Consider the following 22,557-nt stretch of genomic DNA (forward strand, 5'->3'; position numbering starts at 1 on the left):
TAATGAGTGATGCAGCTCTGGAGGTGACCTGAGTATATATGATGATAAGTGATGCAGCTCTGGGGGTGACCTGAGTATATATGATGATAAGTGATGCAGCTCTGGAGGTGACCTGAGTATATATGATGATAAGTGATGCAGCTCTGGGGGTGACCTGAGTATATATAATGAGTGATGCAGCTCTGGAGGTGACCTGAGTATATATGATGATAAGTGATGCAGCTCTGGGGGTGACCTGAGTATATATGATGATAAGTGATGCAGCTCTGGAGGTGACCTGAGTATATATGATGATAAGTGATGCAGCTCTGGGGGTGACCTGAGTATATATAATGAGTGATGCAGCTCTGGAGGTGACCTGAGTATATATGATGATAAGTGATGCAGCTCTGGGGGTGACCTGAGTATATATGATGATAAGTGATGCAGCTCTGGGGGTGACCTGAGTAAATATAATGAGTGATGCAGCTCTGGAGATGACCTGAGTATATATGATGATAAGTGATGCAGCTCTGGGGGTGACCTGAGTATATATGATGAGTGATGCAGCTCTGGAGGTGACCTGAGTATATATGATGATGAGTGATTGCATCTCTGGAGGTGACCTGAGTATATATGATGAGTGATGCAGCTCTGGAGGTGACCTGAGTACATATGATGTGAGTGATTGCAGCTCTGGAGGTGACCTGAGTATATATGATGATGAGTGATGCAGCTCTGGAGGTGACCTGAGTATATATGATGATAAGTGATGCAGCTCTGGAGGTGACCTGAGTATATATGATGATAAGTGATGCAGCTCTGGGGGTGACCTGAGTATATATAATGAGTGATGCAGCTCTGGAGGTGACCTGAGTATATATGATGATAAGTGATGCAGCTCTGGGGGTGACCTGAGTATATATGATGATAAGTGATGCAGCTCTGGGGGTGACCTGAGTATATATGATGAGTGATGCAGCTCTGGAGATGACCTGAGTATATATGATGATAAGTGATGCAGCTCTGGGGGTGACCTGAGTATATATGATGAGTGATGCAGCTCTGGAGATGACCTGAGTATATATGATGATAAGTGATGCAGCTCTGGGGGTGACCTGAGTATATATGATGATGAGTGATGCAGCTCTGGAGGTGACCTGAGTATATATAATGATGAGTGATGCAGCTCTGGGGTTGACCTGAGTATATATAATGAGTGATGCAGCTCTGGAGGTGACCTGAATATATATGATGATAAGTGATGCAGCTCTGGAGGTGACCTGAGTATATATAATGAGTGATGCAGCTCTGGAGGTGACCTGAGTATATATAATGAGTGATGCAGCTCTGGAGGTGACCTGAGTATATATGATGATAAGTGATGCAGCTCTGGGGGTGACCTGAGTATATATGATGATAAGTGATGCAGCTCTGGAGGTGACCTGAGTATATATAATGAGTGATGCAGCTCTGGAGGTGACCCGAGTATATATGATGATAAGTGATGCAGCTCTGGGGGTGACCTGAGTATAAAACCATCGCTCAGACTGAGTTGTTTGCGTTTACCTTCAAATTCAGTCCAATGGCAGAAAAAATGAAACTATTTATTCAGAAACACTGGTTTATCTTTCAAGATGATCCCGACCTACAAACCATTAGCCATCAGAAACCAGTCATCTCTTTTATAAGTGAAAACTATCGGCAGTTCCATCGTGCGCAGCAAGTTCACTGGGACAAATCCAAATGTAACTTGGTTACGAAGATCGCTCCCAGCAGGGAACTACTAGTGCGGCTCATGTGCTTGGTGCAGGTTTATGGATACGAATAAAGTCTCCGGCATCGGATCGTGTGTTGTAGAATCTAAAGCCTTGTGTAAAGTCTCCGGCATCGGATCGTGTGTTGTAGAATCTATAGCCTTGTGTAAAGTCTCCGGCATCGGATCGTGTGTTGTAGAATCTATAGCCTTGTGTAAAGTCTCCGGCATCGGATCGTGTGTTGTAGAATCTATAGCCTTGTGTAAAGTCTCCGGCATCGGATCGTGTGTTGTAGAATCTAAAGCCTTGTGTAAAGTCTCCGGCATCGGATCGTGTGTTGTAGAATCTATAGCCTTGTGTAAAGTCTCCGGCATCGGATCGTGTGTTGTAGAATCTATAGCCTTGTGTAAAGTCTCCGGCATCGGATCGTGTGTTGTAGAATCTATAGCCTTGTGTAAAGTCTCCGGCATCGGATCGTGTGTTGTAGAATCTAAAGCCTTGTGTAAAGTCTCCGGCATCGGATCGTGTGTTGTAGAATCTATAGCTTTGTGTAAAGTCTGCGGCATCGGATCGTGTGTTGTAGAATCTATAGCCTTGTGTAAAGTCTCCGGCATCGGATCGTGTGTTGTAGAATCTATAGCCTTGTGTAAAGTCTCCGGCATCGGATCGTGTGTTGTAGAATCTATAGCCTTGTGTAAAGTCGCCGGCATCGGATCGTGTGTTGTAGAATCTATAGCCTTGTGTAAAGTCTCCGGCATCGGATCTTGTGTTGTAGAATCTAAAGCCTTGTGTAAAGTCTCCGGCATCGGATCGTGTGTTGTAGAATCTAAAGCCTTGTGTAAAGTCTCCGGCATCGGATCGTGTGTTGTAGAATCTATAGCCTTGTGTAAAGTCTCCGGCATCGGATCGTGTGTTGTAGAATCTATAGCTTTGTGTAAAGTCTGCGGCATCGGATCGTGTGTTGTAGAATCTAAAGCCTTGTGTAAAGTCTCCGGCATCGGATCGTGTGTTGTAGAATCTAAAGCTTTGTGTAAAGTCTCCGGCATCGGATCGTGTGTTGTAGAATCTAAAGCCTTGTGTAAAGTCTCCGGCATCGTATCGTGTGTTGCAGAATCTAAAGCCTTGTGTAAAGTCTGCGGCATCGGATCGTGTGTTGTAGAATCTAAAGCCTTGTGTAAAGTCTCCGGCATCGGATCGTGTGTTGTAGAATCTAAAGCTTTGTGTAAAGTCTTCGGCATCGGATCGTGTGTTGTAGAATCTAAAGCCTTGTGTAAAGTCTCCGGCATCGGATTGTGTGTTGTAGAATCTAAAGCTTTGTGTAAAGTCTCCGGCATCGGATCGTGTGTTGTAGAATCTATAGCCTTGTGTAAAGTCTCCGGCATCGGATCGTGTGTTGTAGAATCTAAAGCCTTGTGTAAAGTCTCCGGCATCGGATCGTGTGTTGTAGAATCTAAAGCTTTGTGTAAAGTCTCCGGCATCGGATCGTGTGTTGTAGAATCTATAGCCTTGTGTAAAGTCTGCGGCATCGGATCGTGTGTTGTAGAATCTAAAGCCTTGTGTAAAGTCTCCGGCATCGGATCATGTGTTGTAGAATCTAAAGCCTTGTATAAAGTCTCCGGTATTGGATCGTGTGTTGTAGAATCTATAGCCTTGTGTAAAGTCTCCGGCATCGGATCATGTGTTGTAGAATCTATAGCCTTGTGTAAAGTCTCCGGCATCGGATCGTGTGTTGTAGAATCTAAAGCCTTGTATAAAGTCTCCGGCATCGGATCGTGTGTTGTAGAATCTATAGCCTTGTGTAAAGTCTCCGGCATCGGATCATGTGTTGTAGAATCTAAAGCCTTGTATAAAGTCTCCGGTATTGGATCGTGTGTTGTAGAATCTAAAGCCTTGTGTAAAGTCTCCGGCATCGGATCGTGTGTTGTAAAATCTAAAGCCTTGTGTAAAGTCTTCGGCATCGGATCGTGTGTTGTAGAATCTATAGCCTTGTGTAAAGTCTCCGGCATCGGATCGTGTGTTGTAGAATCTAAAGCCTTGTATAAAGTCTCCGGTATTGGATCGTGTGTTGTAGAATCTAAAGCCTTGTGTAAAGTCTCCGGCATCGGATCGTGTGTTGTAAAATCTAAAGCCTTGTGTAAAGTCTTCGGCATCGGATCGTGTGTTGTAGAATCTATAGCCTTGTGTAAAGTCTCCGGCATCGGATCGTTTGTTGTAGAATCTAAAGCCTTGTGTAAAGTCTCCGGCATCGGATCGTGTGTTGTAGAATCTATAGCTTTGTGTAAAGTCTCCGGCATCGGATCGTGTGTTGTAGAATCTAAAGCCTTGTGTAATGTCTCCGGCATCAGATCGTGTGTTGTAGGATCTATAGCTTTGTGTAAAGTCTCCGGCATCGGATCGTGTGTTGTAGAATCTATAGCCTTGTGTAAAGTCTGCGGCATCGGATCGTGTGTTGTAGAATCTAAAGCCTTGTGTAAAGTCTGGGGCATCAGATCGTGTGTTGTAGAATCTATAGCTTTGTGTAAAGTCTCCGGCATCGGATCGTGTGTTGTAGAATCTATAGCCTTGTGTAAAGTCTTCGGCATCGGATCGTGTGTTGTAGAATCTAAAGCCTTGTGTAAAGTCTCCAGCATCGGATCGTGTGTTGTAGAATCTTAAGCCTTGTGTAAAGTCTCTGGCATCGGATCGTGTGTTGTAGAATCTTAAGCCTTGTGTAAAGTCTCTGGCATCGGATCGTGTGTTGTAGAATCTAAAGCTTGTGTAAAGTCTCTGGCATCGGATCGTGTGTTGTAGAATCTAAAGCCTTGTGTAAAGTCTCCGGCATCGGATCATGTGTTGTAGAATCTAAAGCCTTGTGTAAAGTCTCCGGCATCGGATCGTGTGTTGTAGAATCTATAGCTTTGTGTAAAGTCTCCGGCATCGGATCATGTGTTGTAGAATCTAAAGCCTTGTGTAAAGTCTCCGGCATCGGATCGTGTGTTGTAGAATCTAAAGCCTTGTGTAAAGTCTCCGGCATCGGATCGTGTGTTGTAGAATCTAAAGCCTTGTGTAAAGTCTCCGGCATCGGATCGTGTGTTGTAGAATCTATAGCTTTGTGTAAAGTCTCCGGCATCGGATCGTGTGTTGTAGAATCTATAGCCTTGTGTAAAGTCTTCGGCATCGGATCGTGTGTTGTAGAATCTAAAGCCTTGTGTAAAGTCTCCAGCATCGGATCGTGTGTTGTAGAATCTTAAGCCTTGTGTAAAGTCTCTGGCATCGGATCATGTGTTGTAGAATCTAAAGCCTTGTGTAAAGTCTGCGGCATCGGATCGTGTGTTGTAGAATCTTAAGCCTTGTGTAAAGTCTCTGGCATCGGATCGTGTGTTGTAGAATCTTAAGCCTTGTGTAAAGTCTCTGGCATCGGATCGTGTGTTGTAGAATCTAAAGCCTTGTGTAAAGTCTTCGGCATCGGATCGTTTGTTGTAGAATCTAAAGCCTTGTGTAAAGTCTCCGGCATCGGATCGTGTGTTGTAGAATCTAAAGCCTTGTGTAAAGTCTGCGGCATCGGATCGTGTGTTGTAGAATCTTAAGCCTTGTGTAAAGTCTCCGGCATCGGATCGTGTGTTGTAGAATCTAAAGCCTTGTGTAAAGTCTCCGGCATCGGATCGTGTGTTGTAGAATCTAAAGCCTTGTGTAAAGTCTCCGGCATCGGATCATGTGTTGTAGAATCTAAAGCCTTGTGTAAAGTCTGCGGCATCGGATCGTGTGTTGTAGAATCTATAGCCTTGTGTAAAGTCTCCGGCATCGGATCATGTGTTGTAGAATCTAAAGCCTTGTGTAAAGTCTCCGGCATCGGATCGTGTGTTGTAGAATCTAAAGCCTTGTGTAAAGTCTCCGGTATTGGATCGTGTGTTGTAGAATCTATAGCCTTGTGTAAAGTCTCCGGCATCGGATCATGTGTTGTAGAATCTAAAGCCTTGTGTAAAGTCTCCGGCATCGGATCGTGTGTTGTAGAATCTATAGCCTTGTGTAAAGTCTCCGGCATCGGATCGTTTGTTGTAGAATCTAAAGCCTTGTGTAAAGTCTCCGGCATCGGATCGTGTGTTGTAGAATCTAAAGCTTTGTGTAAAGTCTCCGGCATCGGATCGTGTGTTGTAGAATCTATAGCCTTGTGTAAAGTCTCCGGCATCGGATCATGTGTTGTAGAATCTTAAGCCTTGTGTAAAGTCTCTGGCATCGGATCGTGTGTTGTAGAATCTTAAGCCTTGTGTAAAGTCTCTGGCATCGGATCGTGTGTTGTAGAATCTAAAGCCTTGTGTAAAGTCTTCGGCATCGGATCGTTTGTTGTAGAATCTAAAGCCTTGTGTAAAGTCTCCGGCATCGGATCGTGTGTTGTAGAATCTAAAGCCTTGTGTAAAGTCTGCGGCATCGGATCGTGTGTTGTAGAATCTTAAGCCTTGTGTAAAGTCTCCGGCATCGGATCGTGTGTTGTAGAATCTAAAGCCTTGTGTAAAGTCTCCGGCATCGGATCGTGTGTTGTAGAATCTAAAGCCTTGTGTAAAGTCTCCGGCATCGGATCATGTGTTGTAGAATCTAAAGCCTTGTGTAAAGTCTGCGGCATCGGATCGTGTGTTGTAGAATCTATAGCCTTGTGTAAAGTCTCCGGCATCGGATCATGTGTTGTAGAATCTAAAGCCTTGTGTAAAGTCTCCGGCATCGGATCGTGTGTTGTAGAATCTAAAGCCTTGTGTAAAGTCTCCGGTATTGGATCGTGTGTTGTAGAATCTATAGCCTTGTGTAAAGTCTCCGGCATCGGATCATGTGTTGTAGAATCTAAAGCCTTGTGTAAAGTCTCCGGCATCGGATCGTGTGTTGTAGAATCTATAGCCTTGTGTAAAGTCTCCGGCATCGGATCGTTTGTTGTAGAATCTAAAGCCTTGTGTAAAGTCTCCGGCATCGGATCGTGTGTTGTAGAATCTAAAGCTTTGTGTAAAGTCTCCGGCATCGGATCGTGTGTTGTAGAATCTATAGCCTTGTGTATGGGATAGTGTGTAAGTGTTTCTACATAGGATGCATTATTAGATCTCTAAACACTCGTTTTAGGGAACAAATGTATTCACTCAAGACTAAGAAGGGCTCGCCACGGTTCATAGCACTCGTCCAAGGTACATAACAATGATCCCTCTTGCTTGAAGATCTGCGGCATTGAAAGGGTGTTCCCCACTGAGGACATTGAGAAACGAAAGCGAGATGGATCGTTTACACCGGAGCATTGGCCAATCTCGGCTTGAATGATCGCTCTGATCTTAGAATATTTATATAAATAAGAAAGCGATGGCGTTTCATGTTTGTAATCATTTTCTAATGTTGTTCATCTCTGTGGCTGTTCACATGATGCATCTGTGTCACGTGGGTCGAATACTTTTTTACCTCCCCTCACACAGGTGCAGCGTGTAGTCTGATGAAACAGACAATCATGTGACACAAACGCAGTAATCGCAGCGCCGCCCAGGCGTCTGACCCCGTCTTACTGGTGAATTTTTATGCATTGAATACACAAGAATAAAGCTTTGGAACAGGGATTTGGTGAGTGGCCTCTTATCCTTCTTCACTTGTTTGCTACAGCGCGTACCTGCATTTCTATGCTTGAGATTGAGCAACTCCTCCACCGGTTCACCTGATTCACCCCTACACATAGCTGGACTGCCCGGTACTCACCATTCAGGATCCTGGTTGTGCCGACCGCTGTCTCTTCCTTTATCATTGAGTATATATGATGAGTGATGCAGTTCTGGGGGTGACCTGAGTATATATAATGAGTGATTGCAGCTCTGGGGGTGACCTGAGTATATATATATAATGAGTGATGCAGCTCTGGGGGTGACCTGAGTATATATGATGAGTGATGCAGCTCTGGGGGTGACCTGAGTATATATGATGAGTGATTGCAGCTCTGGAGGTGACCTGAGTATATATGATGAGTGATGCAGCTCTGGAGGTGACCTGAGTATATATGATGAGTGATGCAGCTCTGGAGGTGACCTGAGTATATATGATGAGTGATGCAGCTCTGGGGGTGACCTGAGTATATATGATGAGTGATGCAGCTCTGGAGGTGACCTGAGTATATATGATGATGAGTGATGCAGCTCTGGAGGTGACCTGAGTATATATGATGAGTGATGCAGCTCTGGGGGTGACCTGAGTATATATAATGAGTGATTGCAGCTCTGGGGGTGACCTGAGTATATATGATGAGTGATGCAGCTCTGGGGGTGACCTGAGTATATATAATGAGTGATTGCAGCTCTGGGGGTGACCTGAGTATATATGATGAGTGATGCAGCTCTGGAGGTGACCTGAGTATATATGATGAGTGATGCAGCTCTGGGGGTGACCTGAGTATATATGATGAGTGATGCAGCTCTGGAGGTGACCTGAGTATATATGATGAGTGATGCAGCTCTGGAGGTGACCTGAGTATATATGATGAGTGATGCAGCTCTGGGGGTGACCTGAGTATTTATGATGAGTGATGCAGCTCTGGAGGTGACCTGAGTATATATGATGAGTGATGCAGCTCTGGAGGTGACCTGAGTATATATGATGAGTGATGCAGCTCTGGGGGTGACCTGAGTATTTATGATGAGTGATGCAGCTCTGTAGGTGACCTGAGTATATTGGAGGGGCAAGCTGTGCATAACTAGCTTGCCCCCTGTCTGGTGAGCAGTTAAGGGGTTAAGAAATGTACAGGCAAGGTTTTTAGCCCCCTCCCCCGCCTGTAAAACTTGCAAATGGCTACAGTGGTATGTCCCATGGGTGGGGGGGGGGAAGGAGTGCACCAATCAGGGGTTTAATAGTTTCCCGGGCTTTCAGGGGCCCTCCCCTGGGTATTTATAGCTGTGGTGCCTCCCTTTCCCCCCTCAATCTGCCCAGGACCCAGAGTTTTGCCCTCCCTCCCTTTTTGGATCTCTGTTTATTGTAAGTCACAGCTTGGCGGTAAGAAGACGGTGAAAACGGGGTCAACCCGGAGTAGACCTCCACACAGGACAGTGTGGCAGCACCTCTCGGGTTGGCAAGAAGCCAATCGGTGTCTTTGTTACAGTTTAATTGTTATTTATATAAGTAATTTTATAAATAAAGCTGTGGCCGATTCCCACCCACGGAAAAGTTAAATTGTTGTTGTGTCAGTTATTATTTAATTAATTATTGTAATAAGGGGGAGGGGTAGTTATAGCCGCTAGGTGCTAATTGGGTCTCAACAGTCATGATGAGTGATGCAGCTCTGGAGGTGACCTGAGTATATATGATGATGAGTAATTGCAGCTCTGGGGGTGACCTGAGTATATATGATGATGAGTGATGCAGCTCTGGGGGTGACCTGAGTATATATAATGATGAGTGATGCAGCTCTGGGGGTGACCTGAGGATATATGATGATGAGTGATGCAGCTCTGGAGGTGACCTGAGTATATATGATGATGAGTAATTGCAGCTCTGGGGGTGACCTGAGTATATATGATGATGAGTGATGCAGCTCTGGGGGTGACCTGAGTATATATAATGATGAGTGATGCAGCTCTGGAGGTGACCTGAGTATATATGATGAGTGATGCAGCTCTGGAGGTGACCTGAGTATATATAATGATGAGTGATGCAGCTCTGGGGGTGACCTGAGTATATATGATGATGAGTGATGCAGCTCTGGGGGTGACCTGAGTATATACAATGAGTGTTTGCAGCTCTGGGGGTGACCTGAGTATATATATGATGAGTGGTGCAGCTCTGGAGGTGACCTGAGTATATATAATGATGAGTGATGCAGCTCTGGAGGTGCCCTGAGTATATATAATGATGAGTGATGCAGCTCTGGGGGTGACCTGAGTATATATGATGATGAGTGATGCAGCTCTGGGGGTGACCTGAGTATATACAATGAGTGTTTGCAGCTCTGGGGGTGACCTGAGTATATATATGATGAGTGGTGCAGCTCTGGAGGTGACCTGAGTATATATGATGATGAGTGATGCAGCTCTGGGGGTGACCTGAGGATATATGATGATGAGTGATTGCAGCTCTGGAGGTGACCTGAGGATATATGATGATGAGTGATTGCAGCTCTGGGGGTGACCTGAGTATATACAATGAGTGTTTGCAGCTCTGGGGGTGACCTGAGGGACTATGTCACCTACTGTAGCAGGGTCTTTGCAGCGGTCAGGCTGATGGGCTGAGCCGGGATGTCCGGGAGCCCCGAGGATCGGAAGGACGGAAACTGAGTGTGATTGAAGGACGGGAACCCCGGAGTATTGGGGTCTCCAGTGCCAAAGTGAACCTGGGGGGAGAGAAAAGGAACATGTCAGTCAGGACAGGAGAGATACTCTGCAGGGTCTATAAGAATGTGTACGGGAGAGATACTCTGCAGGGTCTATAAGAAGGTGTACAGGAGAGATACTCTGCAGGGTCTATAAGAAGGAGTACGGGAGAGATACTCTGCAGGGTCTATAAGAAGGTGTACGGGAGAGATACTCTGCAGGGTCTATAAGAAGGAGTACGGGAGAGATACTCTGCAGGGTCTATAAGAAGGTGTACAGGAGAGATACTCTGCAGGGTCTATAAGAAGGTATACAGGAGAGATACTCTGCAGGTTCTATAAGAAGGTGTACAGGAGAGATACTCTGCAGGGTCTATAAGAAGGTGTACGGGAGAGATACTCTGCAGGGTCTATAAGAAGGAGTACAGGAGAGATACTCTGCAGGGTCTATAAGAAGGAGTACGGGAGAGATACTCTGCAGGGTCTATAAGAAGGAGTACGGGAGAGATACTCTGCAGGGTCTATAAGAAGGAGTACGGGAGAGATACTCTGCAGGGTCTATAAGAATGTGTACGGGAGAGATACTCTGCAGGGTCTATAAGAAGGAGTACGGGAGAGATACTCTGCAGGGTCTATAAGAAGGTGTACGGGAGAGATACTCTGCAGGGTCTATAAGAAGGAGTACGGGAGAGATACTCTGCAGGGTCTATAAGAAGGAGTACGGGAGAGATACTCTGCAGGGTCTATAAGAATGTGTACGGGAGAGATACTCTGCAGGGTCTATAAGAAGGTGTACAGGAGAGATACTCTGCAGGGTCTATAAGAAGGAGTACGGGAGAGATACTCTGCAGGGTCTATAAGAAGGTGTACGGGAGAGATACTCTGCAGGGTCTATAAGAAGGTGTACAGGAGAGATACTCTGCAGGGTCTATAAGAAGGTGTACAGGAGAGATACTCTGCAGGGTCTATATGAAGGTGTACAGGAGAGATACTCTGCAGGGTCTATAAGAAGGTATACAGGAGAGATACTCTGCAGGGTCTATAAGAAGGTGTACGGGAGAGATACTCTGCAGGGTCTATAAGAAGGTGTACGGGAGAGATACTCTGCAGGGTCTATAAGAAGGTATACAGGAGAGATACTCTGCAAGGTCTATATGAAGGTGTACAGGAGAGATACTCTGCAGGGTCTATAAGAAGGTATACAGGAGAGATACTCTGCAGGGTCTATATGAAGGTGTACAGGAGAGATACTCTGCAGGGTCTATAAGAAGGTATACAGGAGAGATACTCTGCAGGGTCTATATGAAGGTGTACAGGAGAGATACTCTGCAGGGTCTATAAGAAGGTATACAGGAGAGATACTCTGCAGGGTCTATATGAAGGTGTACAGGAGAGATACTCTGCAGGGTCTATAAGAACAGGGGTAATACTCTGCAGGAGAGGACCTGTAGGTTGTACAGAGGAGAGATGCTCTGCGGAGTCTTCATTACTCACATGTCCGTATACAGGTTTCTCTCCATATTCTGGAAATATTAGGACCCCGATGGCCCCGGCCCCCTGAGCATTATAGACCTGAGGAGAGAGGTATACAGGTTATATATGTGGCCCCCGGTTATATACAGGTTATATATGTGGCCCCCGGTTATATACAGGTTATATATGTGGCCCCCGGTTATATACAGGTTATATCTGTGGCCCCCGGTTATATACAGGTTATATATGTGGCCCCCGGTTATATACAGGTTATATCTGTGGCCCCCGGTTATATACAGGTTATATATGTGGCCCCCGGTTATATACAGGTTATATCTGTGGCCCCCGGTTATATACAGGTTATATATGTGGCCCCCGGTTATATACAGGTTATATCTGTGGCCCCCGGTTATATACAGGTTATATCTGTGGCCCCCGGTTATATACAGGTTATATATGTGGCCCCCGGTTATATACAGGTTATATCTGTGGCCCCCGGTTATATACAGGTTATATATGTGGCCCCCGGTTATATACAGGTTATATCTGTGGCCCCCGGTTATATACAGGTTATATCTGTGGCCCCCGGTTATATACAGGTTATATATGTGGCCCCCGGTTATATACAGGTTATATCTGTGGCCCCCGGTTATATACAGGTTATATATGTGGCCCCCGGTTATATACAGGTTATATCTGTGGCCCCCGGTTATATACAGGTTATATCTGTGGCCCCCGGTTATATACAGTGATATCTGTGGCCCCCGGTTATATACAGTGATATCTGTGGCCCCCGGTTATATACAGGTTATATCTGTGGCCCCCGGTTATATACAGGTTATATATGTGGCCCCCGGTTATATACAGGTTATATCTGTGGCCCCCGGTTATATACAGGTTATATATGTGGCCCCCGGTTATATACAGGTTATATATGTGGCCCCCGGTTATATACAGGTTATATCTGTGGCCCCCGGTTATATACAGGTTATATATGTGGCCCCCGGTTATATACAGGTTATATATGTGGCCCCCGGTTATATACAGGTTATATCTGTGGCCCCCGGTTATATACAGGTTATATATGTGGCCCCCGGTTATATACAGGTTATATATGTGGCCCCCGGTTATATACAGGTTATATCTGTGGCCCCCGGTTATATACAGGTTATATCTGTGGCCCCCCGGTTATATACAGGTTATATCTGTGGCCCCCCGGTTATATACAGGTTATATCTGTGGCCCCCCGGTTATATACAGGTTATATCTGTGGCCCCCCGGTTATATACAGGTTATATCTGTGGCCCCCCGGTTATATACAGGTTATATCTGTGGCCCCCCGGTTATATACAGGTTATATCTGTGGCCCCCCGGTTATATACAGGTTATATCTGTGGCCCCCCGGTTATATACAGGTTATATCTGTGGCCCCCCGGTTATATACAGGTTATATCTGTGGCCCCCCGGTTATATACAGGTTATATCTGTGGCCCCCCGGTTATATACAGGTTATATCTGTGGCCCCCCGGTTATATACAGGTTATATCTGTGGCCCCCCGGTTATATACAGGTTATATCTGTGGCCCCCCGGTTATATACAGGTTATATCTGTGGCCCCCCGGTTATATACAGGTTATATCTGTGGCCCCCCGGTTATATACAGGTTATATCTGTGGCCCCCCGGTTATATACAGGTTATATCTGTGGCCCCCCGGTTATATACAGGTTATATCTGTGGCCCCCCGGTTATATACAGGTTATATCTGTGGCCCCCCGGTTATATACAGGTTATATCTGTGGCCCCCCGGTTATATACAGGTTATATCTGTGGCCCCCCGGTTATATACAGGTTATATCTGTGGCCCCCCGGTTATATACAGGTTATATCTGTGGCCCCCGGTTATATACAGGTTATATCTGTGGCCCCCGGTTATATACAGGTTATATCTGTGGCCCCCGGTTATATACAGGTTATATCTGTGGCCCCCGGTTATATACAGGTTATATCTGTGGCCCCCGGTTATATACAGGTTATATCTGTGGCCCCCGGTTATATACAGGTTATATCTGTGGCCCCCGGTTATATACAGGTTATATCTGTGGCCCCCGGTTATATACAGGTTATATCTGTGGCCCCCGGTTATATACAGGTTATATCTGTGGCCCCCGGTTATATACAGGTTATATCTGTGGCCCCCGGTTATATACAGGTTATATCTGTGGCCCCCGGTTATATCTGTGGCCCCCGGTTATATCTGTGGCCCCCGGTTATATACAGGTTATATCTGTGGCCCCCGGTTATATACAGGTTATATCTGTGGCCCCCGGTTATATACAGGTTATATCTGTGGCCCCCGGTTATATCTGTGGCCCCCGGTTATATACAGGTTATATCTGTGGCCCCCGGTTATATACAGGTTATATCTGTGGCCCCCGGTTATATACAGGTTATATCTGTGGCCCCCGGTTATATACAGGTTATATCTGTGGCCCCCGGTTATATACAGGTTATATCTGTGGCCCCCGGTTATATACAGGTTATATCTGTGGCCCCCGGTTATATACAGGTTATATCTGTGGCCCCCGGTTATATACAGGTTATATCTGTGGCCCCCGGTTATATACAGGTTATATCTGTGGCCCCCGGTTATATACAGGTTATATCTGTGGCCCCCGGTTATATACAGGTTATATCTGTGGCCCCCGGTTATATACAGGTTATATCTGTGGCCCCCGGTTATATACAGGTTATATCTGTGGCCCCCGGTTATATACAGGTTATATCTGTGGCCCCCGGTTATATACAGGTTATATCTGTGGCCCCCGGTTATATACAGGTTATATCTGTGGCCCCCGGTTATATACAGGTTATATCTGTGGCCCCCGGTTATATACAGGTTATATCTGTGGCCCCCGGTTATATACAGGTTATATCTGTGGCCCCCGGTTATATACAGGTTATATCTGTGGCCCCCGGTTATATACAGGTTATATCTGTGGCCCCCGGTTATATACAGGTTATATCTGTGGCCCCCGGTTATATACAGGTTATATCTGTGGCCCCCCGGTTATATACAGGTTATATCTGTGGCCCCCCGGTTATATACAGGTTATATCTGTGGCCCCCCGGTTATATACAGGTTATATCTGTGGCCCCCCGGTTATATACAGGTTATATCTGTGGCCCCCCGGTTATATACAGGTTATATCTGTGGCCCCCCGGTTATATACAGGTTATATCTGTGGCCCCCCGGTTATATACAGGTTATATCTGTGGCCCCCCGGTTATATACAGGTTATATCTGTGGCCCCCCGGTTATATACAGGTTATATCTGTGGCCCCCCGGTTATATACAGGTTATATCTGTGGCCCCCCGGTTATATACAGGTTATATCTGTGGCCCCCCGGTTATATACAGGTTATATCTGTGGCCCCCCGGTTATATACAGGTTATATCTGTGGCCCCCCGGTTATATACAGGTTATATCTGTGGCCCCCCGGTTATATACAGGTTATATCTGTGGCCCCCCGGTTATATACAGGTTATATCTGTGGCCCCCCGGTTATATACAGGTTATATCTGTGGCCCCCCGGTTATATACAGGTTATATCTGTGGCCCCCCGGTTATATACAGGTTATATCTGTGGCCCCCCGGTTATATACAGGTTATATCTGTGGCCCCCCGGTTATATACAGGTTATATCTGTGGCCCCCCGGTTATATACAGGTTATATCTGTGGCCCCCCGGTTATATACAGGTTATATCTGTGGCCCCCCGGTTATATACAGGTTATATCTGTGGCCCCCCGGTTATATACAGGTTATATCTGTGGCCCCCCGGTTATATACAGGTTATATCTGTGGCCCCCCGGTTATATACAGGTTATATCTGTGGCCCCCCGGTTATATACAGGTTATATCTGTGGCCCCCCGGTTTTCCTTATCGTCCCAAGGCAGCACACAGATGGGATATTTCATCCCCCAGTCTCCAACCTAGGACCGTCCACCTAGCAAGATAATTAAGAAATTAGCATAGTTAATTGCTGACCTGATAAGAACCCCCTCCTACAGATCACACCTGTGTTTAATTTTGTCCTCATTCCACCAGGAGATGTTCCACCTTCTCCTTCTACCTGTGGTTTTCCCTTTGTTTTGGATGTTTCTGGACTTACAGATCTTCTGATCAGCCTTGCGGGGTCCTGGCTGCAACGCAATTAAGTGCCGGTGCAGTATCCTGGCCATGACCTGGTCTCAGAGTATATTTTGAGCTTTATGCTTTACCAGTGCGGGGTCCTGGTAATACCTGTGCCAGTGTCCTGATATGAGCCATAAGCCAGCGCGGGGTCCTGGCCGACTCATACTGGTTCCGAGATGTTCCGTGTGCCCATCGCTTATCTCAGCCCTGCGGGGTCTTGGCTGCAACTTTTTGAAGTAAGTATTTGCCAGTGCGGGGTCCTGGCTGTTCCCTGCCATCAAATTTTTCCTGCTGGTGCAGTATCCTGGCAGAGGCAGATGGCAGGGATATGACCGGTGCAAGGTCCCGGTTTGAGGTAATGATGGATGATTAAATATTTAGGTAACCAGTGCAGTATCCTGGATAAATCATTCTGAACCTTTGGCTGATGTCATATTCCAGCCCTGTTTTGCCCTTCTATTATGCTGGTGAAGTATCCTGGCTGGGCTCCCTATACCTGACTGCCGGTGGAGTATCCTGGCGTATCGGTACCTTGCTTATGCCGGTAGAGTATCCTGGCGTATCGGTATCTTGCTTATGCCGGTGGAGTATCCTGGCGTGACGGTCCGGTCTGTCATCACTTCGGATGTCTGGATCTGGTCTGCTCCACAGTATATCCGGTGCTGGGTCCTGGTGAAGACTGGAAATCTCCATGAGGAGCAAATGTTTCCTACACTTGCTGGCATCAGGTATGTTTCACGCTTAGGGGTTCCCTGGCATTAATAACATTACCCATCACATGGTCCTGCCAGCAGATATGTCCTTAAACCCTTTGCAGATTTCTCTGACCAGAATTATGGCTATAGCCGCTGTATTTGCTTAAATGATGTGCACAATGGGTTGTACATTGTGTCTATCTTGCTGTTCTGCAAATCCATCATGAGAATCATGGCGACCGTCTTTTGCGCTGCATTCTGGTAAATTGTATGCAGTGACGTCGCTTCAGGAATAAAGATAAGTATCTTATCTATACTGTTGTAAGACATTTAGACTGCACAAGGCCTGTAATGCCTGTGGATACACTCTTGCTCTCTGTTGTCAGCCATCCAGTCTGTGTATAGCCTGTGGTACTTGTTGTTACAGGCTATTGTTCTCTGTTGTCAGCCATACAGTCTGTATATAGCCTGTAGTGCTTGATGATACAAGCTATTCTCTGTGGTCATCCATCCAATCTGTATATGGCCTGTAGTGCTTGTTGGTTCAAAATATTGCTCTCTGTGGTCAGCCATACAGTCTGTATAAAGCCTATTGTGCTTGTTACAAGCTATTGCTCGCTGTTTTCAGCCATTAAACTGCATAGGCCTGTAGTGCTTGTTGATACAAGCTTTTGCTCTCTGTTGTCAGCCATCCAATCTGTATATGGCCTGTTGTGCTTGCTACAGGCTATTGCTCTCTGTTCGGCCATATAGTCTGCTTAAACCTGCAGTGCTTGCTATTGTTCCCTGTTATCAGCCATCCAGTCTGTATATTAGATGTATGGCTGGGTGTTGCGGGGCTTGGCCCCTGACATGCCGGGACGGCCTTTGTCTGTCTAGGTGTTCTGGGAGTTGTGGACACAAGCTGTTGCGCTCTGTTTTAGGCCGTGTAATCTGGTGGCCGTGGTGACTCTGGGTGTTACGGGGCTGTGGCTCCTTGCATAACAGGATGGCCTTTGTCTGTCTGGGTGTGCTTGGAGTCGTGGTTTTTGGCATCTGGGGACACTGATATAGTCTGTATAGAGCCTGTTATACTTGTGAATACAAGTTATTGTTCTGTTAACCATATTGTCTGCATGTATGGTGTGTGTGTGTGTGTGTGTGTGTATATATATATATATATATATATATATATATATATATATATATATATATATGCTGTAGATACAAGCTGTTGCTCAGCCATATAGTCTGCAGGTATCATTTATCCTGTTATGATATGTAGTGCTTGTATCCATATAGTCCTTATGTAGCATGTAACCTATGCATATAATATGTAGTGCTTGTATCCATATAGTCTGTATGTACCTGTATATAATATGTAGTGCTTGTATCCATATAGTCTGTATGTACCTGTATATAATATGTAGTGCTTGTATCCATATAGTCTGTATGTACCTGTATATAATATGTAGTGCTTGTATCCATATAGTCTGTATGTAGCATGTACCTGTGTATATAGCTACTGCTCTCTGGTAGCAATCTAGTCGGCATGAAGTCTGTTGTGCCTGACATAGTCTTCATAGTCTGTATTACTGTGGTGAATACAACCTGTGGCTCGCTATACGCCCTGTGAATACGACCTATTGTTCACTTTAATCATATAGGCTGTATTAACCCTATAGTGCCTATGAATACAACCCTTTCCCTGTGGTCAGTCTTATAGTCTGCATAGAAAGTGTAGATCTTGTAAATTCAAGCTGCTCCTGTTGTCAGCTATATATTTGGGTGAAGGTTGTAGTACTTAGATATACAGATTGTTACTCTGTTATCAGCCTTGTTTAGAGGGGTATTTTCCTTACTCTTTAGTTCGGCTTTGTTGCCTATCTATGTTGCAGATAACGTCTAACCGCACATTATAGATATATATATATATATATATATATATATATATATATATATATATATATACGCCCTGTATACTGTCTTATGGGTCATTTCTTGTGTATAGGGCCCTGGGTCAGGGTCTCTTATTTTTATAGCTGGACCTGGCACCAATATGTTTCTACCACCATCTGCTCTGGTGGTTCTGTGGTTGTCATCTCTATCATGTACTAATATATATTTTTCTCTTACAGATGTCAGGCCCTTCAGATGGAGCCTCTGTGTAAGAATACATAGGTCTGATCCGTGTAATATGCCAGAAATCTTCTTCCTGCTCATCTTTGGCTCTGGTGTTGCAGATCTGTTAATAGATGTCATTACATTATAGGCATCTAACTAAAGTAGATTCCTTTCCATGGGATTAACATCAAGCAGATGACTTATACATTATCAGTTAAAGCTTCAGCTTCTAGTTTGGCACATGACAGTCAACATGATAGTAGATATTCACATCTTTAAATATAGACTTTACTGTTCTAAACGATTTATTCGTCTTCTCTTTGTTCCAGGTCCATTCTTGAAGGAAGAAGTTTTAATGGTTTCCATAAGATCTGTCTCCTTAACTCAAGGATCAGGCTTGTTGTCCACGTGGTGCTCATCTCCACAGAGTCTTAAGCTCTTTGTTGTCTTGTCTCTGGTCCAATGATATTCTGAAATGTCTATTGGGATAGTAGCAGATCTGTCTCCAGATGGCTCATGTGGTGCTGTACTCTAAGCATGGCGGTTTACAAGCAGTAATTCTTCTTCTTTTCCAGAAGGTTCATAGTTTAATTCTTTACTTTTATCACCAGAATAATTCCAACCATCAACTCCGGGTCTCTTGTTGAGGATTGCGGATTGAGTGTCTTTTCTACTGAGGAGACGTTCACCATCTCACTTCTGCTACATGATTGTGTTTTGGACAAAGAGCCACTTCAGAGATAATCAACAGGAGATCCTCCGGTCCGGTTGTCGGTTTTCCTTCTAGCTTCTGGCATAATGAAAGGTGGTAATTTTTAGTACGCCATCTTCATATCAAAGTTGATCTCTAAAGAGAATACATTCCGCACTGGACATGTGGCGGACTTTGTAGCAGTTTGACCGTATCAAAGAAATCTAGTCCTGATGATGATCCACAAGAAAACAACAACCAGTACATACTACAAGTCTATTAGGATTCAGCAAAGTTTATCCTAGAATCTTAAAGCCACATAATAGTTTTAATGTGAGAGAAGAGACTATACCATCAAAGTGTGACTCGAACCTCTTCTTGTTAACTTCTTGTTAACTAGAAGATCCGGAAATACTCTGGTACCTCAGAGTTCATCAGAGAGATTGTACCTCCACAGGATGCTGATCTACCAGGACGAGATGTTCTCTGCTAGTGAAATAGTTTCTATCAATCTTCTTCATGAGGATAGAAGAAATTGTCGTTTTCCTTCATATATCCATGGCCGCTGGCCCTGAACTGTACCTGAAGGCTCGTATTGCAGAACAGTAGAGGAATAATCTGTATTGGATAGTAAGAGGCTCTCGCCTTGTCCTAAACAAAGTGTTGTCTAGCTGAGATCTGCAAATGTTTTGTCCTTCCAGGCCACAAGAGCTTGAAGTTCATAAATCTGAGGTGGAGTTGGGTTCTTCCATCTCGTGATTTGGAGCAAAAAGAGAATTTTTCCTTGTAGTTTCTTCAGTCTCTTCTACCAGTTCAACTTCCTCCTGATAAGCACAGAGGGTCCAAATTTTGAGTCTGTAATGCAGCCTCCTGGTCCATACTGCTATCCTGTGTCAAAGTATAGGCTAGTAATTCAGCCTTTGAGATTGTAGTCCTTTTGGGAATTACCCTCCCATTGGGTTTCTATGTAAGATCCCATCTGTGTGCTGCCTTGGGACGATAAGGAAAAACAAAATTGTTCTTACCTGTAATTTTGATTTCCTTGAGTCCCAAGGCAGCACACCAATACCCTCCCAATACTATTTTTTTCTGTAATTCGTCTCTATTTTATTAACACAGGTGTGATCTGTAGGAGGGGGTTCTTATCAGGTCAGCAATTAACTATGCTAATTTCTTAATTATCTTGCTAGGTGGACGGTCCTAGGTTGGAGACTGGGGGATGAAATATCCCATCTGTGTGCTGCCTTGGGACTCAAGGAAATCAAAATTACAGGTAAGAACAATTTTGTTTATATACAGGTTATATCTGTGGCCCCCCGGTTATATACAGGTTATATCTGTGGCCCCCCGGTTATATACAGGTTATATCTGTGGCCCCCCGGTTATATACAGGTTATATCTGTGGCCCCCCGGTTATATACAGGTTATATCTGTGGCCCCCCGGTTATATACAGGTTATATCTGTGGCCCCCGGTTACATACAGGTTATATCTGTGGCCCCCCGGTTATATACAGGTTATATCTGTGGCCCCCCGGTTATATACAGGTTATATCTGTGGCCCCCCGGTTATATACAGGTTATATCTGTGGCCCCCCGGTTATATACAGGTTATATCTGTGGCCCCCCGGTTATATACAGGTTATATCTGTGGCCCCCCGGTTATATACAGGTTATATCTGTGGCCCCCCGGTTATATACAGGTTATATCTGTGGCCCCCCGGTTATATACAGGTTATATCTGTGGCCCCCCCGGTTATATACAGGTTATATCTGTGGCCCCCCGGTTATATACAGGTTATATCTGTGGCCCCCCGGTTATATACAGGTTATATCTGTGGCCCCCCGGTTATATACAGGTTATATCTGTGGCCCCCCGGTTATATACAGGTTATATCTGTGGCCCCCCGGTTATATACAGGTTATATCTGTGGCCCCCCGGTTATATACAGGTTATATCTGTGGCCCCCCGGTTATATACAGGTTATATCTGTGGCCCCCCGGTTATATACAGGTTATATCTGTGGCCCCCCGGTTATATACAGGTTATATCTGTGGCCCCCCGGTTATATACAGGTTATATCTGTGGCCCCCCGGTTATATACAGGTTATATCTGTGGCCCCCCGGTTATATACAGGTTATATCTGTGGCCCCCCGGTTATATACAGGTTATATCTGTGGCCCCCCGGTTATATACAGGTTATATCTGTGGCCCCCCGGTTATATACAGGTTATATCTGTGGCCCCCCGGTTATATACAGGTTATATCTGTGGCCCCCCGGTTATATACAGGTTATATCTGTGGCCCCCCGGTTATATACAGGTTATATCTGTGGCCCCCCGGTTATATACAGGTTATATCTGTGGCCCCCCGGTTATATACAGGTTATATCTGTGGCCCCCCGGTTATATACAGGTTATATCTGTGGCCCCCCGGTTATATACAGGTTATATCTGTGGCCCCCCGGTTATATACAGGTTATATCTGTGGCCCCCCGGTTATATACAGGTTATATCTGTGGCCCCCCGGTTATATACAGGTTATATCTGTGGCCCCCCGGTTATATACAGGTTATATCTGTGGCCCCCCGGTTATATACAGGTTATATCTGTGGCCCCCCGGTTATATACAGGTTATATCTGTGGCCCCCCGGTTATATACAGGTTATATCTGTGGCCCCCCGGTTATATACAGGTTATATCTGTGGCCCCCCGGTTATATACAGGTTATATCTGTGGCCCCCCGGTTATATACAGGTTATATCTGTGGCCCCCCGGTTATATACAGGTTATATCTGTGGCCCCCCGGTTATATACAGGTTATATCTGTGGCCCCCGGTTATATACAGGTTATATCTGTGGCCCCCGGTTATATACAGGTTATATCTGTGGCCCCCGGTTATATCTGTGGCCCCCGGTTATATCTGTGGCCCCCGGTTATATACAGGTTATATCTGTGGCCCCCGGTTATATACAGGTTATATCTGTGGCCCCCGGTTATATCTGTGGCCCCCGGTTATATACAGGTTATATCTGTGGCCCCCGGTTATATCTGTGGCCCCCGGTTATATACAGGTTATATCTGTGGCCCCCGGTTATATCTGTGGCCCCCGGTTATATACAGGTTATATCTGTGGCCCCCGGTTATATACAGGTTATATCTGTGGCCCCCGGTTATATACAGGTTATATCTGTGGCCCCCGGTTATATACAGGTTATATCTGTGGCCCCCGGTTATATACAGGTTATATCTGTGGCCCCCGGTTATATACAGGTTATATCTGTGGCCCCCGGTTATATACAGGTTATATCTGTGGCCCCCGGTTTTATATCTGTGGCCCCCGGTTATATACAGGTTATATCTGTGGCCCCCGGT

At 45.4% G+C, this 22,557-nt stretch overlaps 1 protein-coding gene across 3 annotated transcripts in view; it reads right to left on the reverse strand.

The window, feature by feature from the left end:
• The window catches only part of TFR2 (transferrin receptor 2), a 150,091-nt gene that overhangs the window by 52,526 nt on the left and 75,008 nt on the right, over nt 1-22,557 (reverse strand). For all 3 annotated transcript variants that reach the window (XM_056569953.1, XM_056569952.1, XM_056569951.1), the window contains 2 exons: nt 11,518-11,595; nt 9,905-10,044 (listed from right to left, as the gene is read on the reverse strand). In XM_056569953.1, coding sequence (XP_056425928.1) covers nt 9,905-10,044; nt 11,518-11,595 — 218 coding nt within the window. The remainder of the gene's footprint in view (nt 1-9,904; nt 10,045-11,517; nt 11,596-22,557) is intronic.

The sequence above is a fragment of the Hyla sarda genome, chromosome 4, assembly GCF_029499605.1.
Source record: "Hyla sarda isolate aHylSar1 chromosome 4, aHylSar1.hap1, whole genome shotgun sequence".
In the NCBI taxonomy this organism is placed as follows: domain Eukaryota; kingdom Metazoa; phylum Chordata; class Amphibia; order Anura; family Hylidae; genus Hyla; species Hyla sarda.